Raw genomic sequence first — 6,000 nt, forward strand, 5'->3', positions numbered from 1 at the left:
AACATCTTGTCAAGCTATCATGGTTCCTATTATACCACACTGGAACTCTCTTTGGAAATGCACTGCACTTAAACATCAACTCAAGGACCACAAGTAAGTTCTGCCTCTCTTCACCCAGAGTTTGATGGCACTGTCTTGGATTAGATTTCCTTCACCCATTATTTGTTGTATTTATTTATTTATTTTTCTCTTTCTTTTGGTTTTTCAAGAAAGGGTTTCTCTATAGCATCGAAGCCTGTCCTGGAAACCGCTCTGTAGACCAGGGTGGCCTTGAACTCACAGAGATCCGCCTGCCTCTGCTAAAAGTAACGGCGTCATTGCCTGGCATTGTTGTATTTATTCTTAAGTAGAGGCTTTGGAGGAAGATTTTTAATGGTACTTTCAAGTGAACTCTTTGACATAGCACTTTCGTTTTTAAGTAGTAAGTGTACAGACACAGAAATGTAAGTACAATTATATAGTGCAGTAACATTGTAATAACAATCTCCTGGAAACAAGCCAAACATCTCCTCAAAAAGGCAATGATGACCTGAGCAGCAAGATGAAAACTCCTGAACCATTACAAAAATACAGAATCAAAAGGATTGGCTTAGACACAAGTTCTACAACTGTTGTGCTAAAAACAGAAGAGCAAGCTGCGAACTTAGCTTCTGTACAATTTCTAACGGGGGTAGGAGAAACAAAAGCACCCTATGTAAAGCACTGGCAGAGAAGGGCTCTTAAGCATCTTTGATTCTCTGAGAACAGTAAATGTGACTTGGGGAAACAACTGATTAGCACTGCATTTACCTGCTTGTTTATGGTGGGTCTAGTTTTAAAAAACTTCAAAGTGCATCCCAAATACAGCAACCAAGAAAATAACCCTTCAACTCCCAGTTAAGTGTGCAAATATCTAACTAGAGAGGTTTTGCTATGTTTCATAAAAATCTCGAAATCGTAACTTACGTGTAAAAACACACTTTCTAAATCACCTTGCCATAGCAAGGGATTGGAAACACTTCTTTTGTAATAACACTTTTCAAGTGTGTTGTATTGAATAACAAGTACCAGGACTCACACTTCGAAACAAAGTGACATTCTGGGTAAAATGGCAACAAAGCCTTTCTTCCGAGGAAAGGAAGTCCCAGCCAGAGAAATAACATGTTTTACGTCTTATAAGTAACAAAATGTTGCACGGATTCTAGTTTGTGGCCCCAGTCTTAGGTTGAGATCATTCACCAATGAACGTTCAAAAAAAATACAGACTACATTATTCCTAAAGGAAGAATACTCCATTCCTTAAAACAATCTAGTCACTACTAACGTAACCGCTAACTAATGCCAGCAAAAAGACAAGGTCCTGTTAAGAATTCAGACACTTCCTTCATCTGCTCCCAACGGTTAAGTATTTCAAACAGAAAAATACACAAAATCACCACCTGTTTTAAGCTGTAGGAGTAATAGATTTTTTTAAAGGGAGATTTTTTTCACTCGTCAGATTGTGCACTCCTGTCATTGTTTGAAAGCAAGCACTTTAGGATATTTAAAAAAAAAAACCTAAAGTATACAAAAAAGGGGGAGTCTATTTTTAAAAAATTTTTTTAGCTTAATGTAGCACTTAATAATAAGACATGTTGTGTCAAGAAACACGCTTCAAAACACACGGGAAGATGGATCGGAAAGTTGTTTTCTGCAGAATTCACCGGATATTTTGTTGTTGTCGTTTGAGTTCATCTTACTGTCCATGTGCAAGGACACTTTGTGATACTTTTGAAGTTGAAATCGAAGTGCTAAGAACTCTCCTTCCTCTGTTGCCTCGCATAAATAGTAAACCTCAAAATAAACCTTAGCTACTCTCGAGCTGAGTGTTTTGCTGTCTCAAAGCTTTACCGCTGCCATTGCGCATACCGCAGCGGGTGACATCAGATCGAAACTACAGGGTTTCGCCGGGTACCAACCACTCCTCCGGAGACAAGCCCCGGCTACCCACCCGCCTGCTGCAGGTGACACCCCCGGTCTCCACGGACACGCTCTCGGGGACCTGAGAATCCTCACCCGGGGCGACTTTCCAGGCGCGAGACCTGTTGCACGTCGCCTCCCGACGCGAGCCGGAGCCAGGCACCCGCAGCCGTGCACCTGCCCGGGCGGCAGGCGCGCCCCCAGCCCGCCCTCATCCCCTCCCTCCCCGCCCCGCCACCGTCGCCCCCGGCTGCCGCCCGCGGGGAGGGCGGGGCGAGGTCCCCCGCCGGTCTCCCCCGTCCCCCACCGCCCCGCTCGCAGCCCCTGCCGGCCGTGAGCCCTCACCTTAGCGGCCGCGGCCCTGGCGGACATCTTGTCTCTCTCGGCGCCGCGCGAGGCTCCTCGGACCCGAAACTCCGCGCCGCCGGCCCGCCCGCCCGCCCGCCCGCTCCTCACGCCACCGTCCGCATAAACATCTCCCGGGAACGAGCGGGGTAGGGGCGGGGGCGGCCGGAAAGGCCCGGCCCACGGGGAGGGGATTCAAGTGGGACAAAAGTCCGGGAAGCGTCCGCCCCGCCCGGGCTTCTCCGCGGGGCACACCCGGCCGCCGGCTCGGCCTCCGCCGTCCTCGGCCCGCTCGCCGCTCCGCAGCACCGGGACCCCCGGCTGTCCCCTCCGCCCTCGGGCGTCTCTTCGGAAGCCTGCTCCCGCACCTAACTTCCCCGGAACGCGCGGCCGCCAAGAGACGTGCCGTCGGCGGGCAGAGCCGTCGCGGGCAACTCAAGCAGCCACGCAAAACCTGCCGGACAGGGCCACTGAGCATGCCCGGCCGGCGGGGGCGGGGCCTCGGCGGGGGGCGGGGCCAGGCCGGGTCCGACCCCCGCGCGGAAGGAAAAGCTCTGCTCTCCAAGTAACTTGCTAGGCGGTTTCCGCTGCCGCGCGAGTCATCCTGTTTGTTTTTTATCAAAGATCCGGCAGAATTCGCCCCCAAGAACCCCAAACCCCTGCGTACCAAAGCTTTTCGACTCCCTACAGAGACCTGTCTACTCTCTCCTCAGCCAGCCACCCCGGGTCAGTCCCCACGCACGAGTATGGCAGGAAAGGCGGGCCTGGCCAATACCTGACTGTGATTTCCTCAACCTCGCAAGTAACAATGGTCACAACTGTCACCACGTGTCTGGGCATTGTTACCCTATTGAAGAGAGATGTGTTTTTGTTTAAAGCACACGAAAAGCGCTCTAGCAGGCTCAGAACAAGCCAACTGCCTATAAACAAGTTACAGATCTGGCGCTGAGGGGAACAAGCATCCAGTGATAACTCCAGCCACTTCGGCCTCCCTAGACATTTTGGGCTATCAAGATTGCTGAAATTCTTGGCCCCTTAAGAGCTAGAAGAGGCTGCCTGCCTTTCTAAACCACATCCTCCAGCTCAAGTTGGACAGAAATGGATGTAAATACACACGGAACTCACCATCCAGTTCTGTCCACCACTGGGCAAACTTAAGCCAACTGCTTTGATGAACAGGAAAAATAGGTAGAAAACCCACTTCAAGCTTCATTAGTTTACACTCTGCATATTGCAAAGCTCTTCATAAATGTCATAAAAGTTTAGTAATATGAAATGACATCTTGAAGTACTTACTATAATGCTATAATAGCCACGCAAGATGGTGGAGCATAAACATCAGGTTTTAAACAATAGCTTTTAGAATTTAGACAAAATCAAACTTAATTCTAACTAGGAAATATCCGTATATGACACAAAAACACCAATTAAGGTTTCAAAGTCACGTATTTTCCAACTCTAAGTTAGCTGAACTAGAAAAGAACATTGTGCAACCAAACACTATTTCTTGCCATGCATTTGTTAAAATTTGTTTTTTTTTGTTTTAGTCGTATTGCATGTGGTTGTTTCAAAGGCAAGGTGCCCTGTGTTCTCTAGGGTGATTAAATTTTTCCTATGAGAAAACAGCATTATAAAAAGCTAAGGTATGGCCGGGCGGTGGTGGTGCACCCCTTGAATCCTAGCACTCGGGAGGTAGAGGCAGGCGGATCTACAAGAGCTAGTTCCAGGCCAGACTCCAAAGCTACAGAGAAACCCTGTCTCGAACCCCTCCCTCACCAAAAAAGCTAAGGTATGCTGTATTTTAGAAAGTGGATGTTGAAAGTCCTTCACAGTTTAATAACAAGCATTCTGCAGACCGACCTGCCTGGAGGCAGATGGGGTGTTTTATGCGTATACTCTTCCCCTTTTCTCATTGGTCAATTGTTATCAAGTCTTCCACTATGTAAATTAAATGTCACATCTCTGCATTTACTTGTCTCAAACCCAATATACCTGGTAGATCTTACCTTCGCCATGGCTTTAAAAAAAATCAAATAAAATCCAAAATAAATTCTAATGGTATTTCGAATTATCTAAATTGAACTGTAAGGGAAATGGGAGGCTGGGAGGAGGCGGAAACTTTTTTTTTCTTATTCTCAATAAAAATAAATAAATAAATAAAAAATAAAAAATGAATAGCTACAAAAATAAATAAATAAATTGAACTGTATGTTATACCTAATAAATTGAAAAGATATTATTTATACCTAAACCAAACTATATTTGTGTATCTTCTCAAAATAGCAGGGGAAGTTCCCATCATTTATATAAATGAAGGTGCCATAATGACACATATTAATTTGTATACTAATAAAAATAAATAAAAATATCATTTTAAAGAAAAACACTGTTGTCAGGAATCTAGCTCTGCCCTAAAGTATATCTCGGGGAAGGTGGTTCAATATGACGTGGAAAGCATATAGCATAATCTCAAAGATACACCCGAACCTTTAACAAGAGTTTATTCACTAAACACCAAAAAAGGTTTTCACATTATACCACGGCATTAATGATTACAGACAGATGTGGCTACATTGCCTTGGGTTTAAATCAAAAGGGGAAAAAATGCAAATAAGTTAGAGAATCTCATTTAGAGTTACAAGAAAGTTCAACCAAGAATTTCTCTTTGTGCACAGATTTCTTTCTGATCTAATGCAAAGGAACAGGAAACTAAAAACCACAACACTCAGAAGCACAACTTCCTGTGGGATTTCTGGTGTCTGCGGTCAGAATGCAAGAAGCACGAAGCACACAAAGTCTTTAGAAAACTTAGAATTACTTAGTAAAACAGCCTTGACTCGGTGAGCTGTATCTACACATGTATTTTACATGTTCATTTTTGTTGCCATTGTAAAAACAAAACAAGAAACAACAACAATCGCTAAAAAAGCTTATTAAGTTGCTTTTGGTGAGAGCTGTATGTTGACTCCTGGAAAGGAAAGAGGAAATGTTGGGCACCATAAGGCGGTCTTGATAACGCAACAGAAGAGAATGTATATAAAAAACACTATTAACTGTTGGGTACCGTCACTCAATGTTTTGACCTGACCACATCACTAAAGAGTCTGTGAATGGCTTTAGGACTTTTCATATGTCACAGGGCAAAGAAAAATGGAGAAGAAACTTTCTTCGACTTGTCAAGTTTCTAGAATTCTTAAACAAGCTGGGGTATGGTGGTGCATGCCTTCAACCCCAGCAGAGGACAGAGGCTGGGGCAGGAGGACCTCAGTGATTCAGAGGCCAGTTTGTCTACATAGCGAGTTCCAGGACAGCCAGAGCTACATAGAGAGACCTGTCTCAGTCACACACACATACATACATACATACATACATACATACACACACACACACAACTATCAACTCCGATCTTTATTTTACACTTATTTATTTCCCCATGTGAGTGTGGGTATGTGTTCACTCGAGTACATTCATGTACATACCACAGCATACATATGAAAGTCAGAAGATGATTTGCAGGGAGGAGAGAGGGGGTCAGTTCTTTCCTTCCGTCACAGGGATAAAACTAAGGTCGTCGGGCATCAGGCGTGGCACTTACCTGTGGAGTCATTTTACCAGCCCTTCTTATTTTAAAATAAGCATGATAAATTATATACTTGAAGTTAACTAAAATTTTACATTATATATATATATTTAACTACAATAAAAATATTGTTAATT

At 44.5% G+C, this 6,000-nt stretch overlaps 1 protein-coding gene across 7 annotated transcripts in view; it reads right to left on the reverse strand.

Moving 5' to 3' along the window:
- The window catches only part of Tjp1 (tight junction protein 1), a 240,389-nt gene that overhangs the window by 70,879 nt on the left and 163,510 nt on the right, over positions 1-6,000 (reverse strand). The window contains exon 1 of one of the 7 annotated variants that reach the window (XM_050149119.1): positions 2,284-2,748. The exons of the other annotated variants lie outside the window; for them this stretch is intronic. Within the exon in view, the coding sequence (XP_050005076.1) occupies positions 2,284-2,310 (27 nt within the window). The 5' untranslated portion in view covers positions 2,311-2,748. Of the gene's footprint in view, positions 1-2,283; positions 2,749-6,000 lie in introns of those variants that run through there. 7 annotated transcript variants of the gene reach the window in all.

Source organism: Alexandromys fortis, unplaced genomic scaffold (assembly GCF_014885135.2).
Source record: "Alexandromys fortis isolate MF-2015 unplaced genomic scaffold, M_Fortis_MF-2015_v1.1 scaffold_67, whole genome shotgun sequence".
NCBI lineage: Eukaryota > Metazoa > Chordata > Mammalia > Rodentia > Cricetidae > Alexandromys > Alexandromys fortis.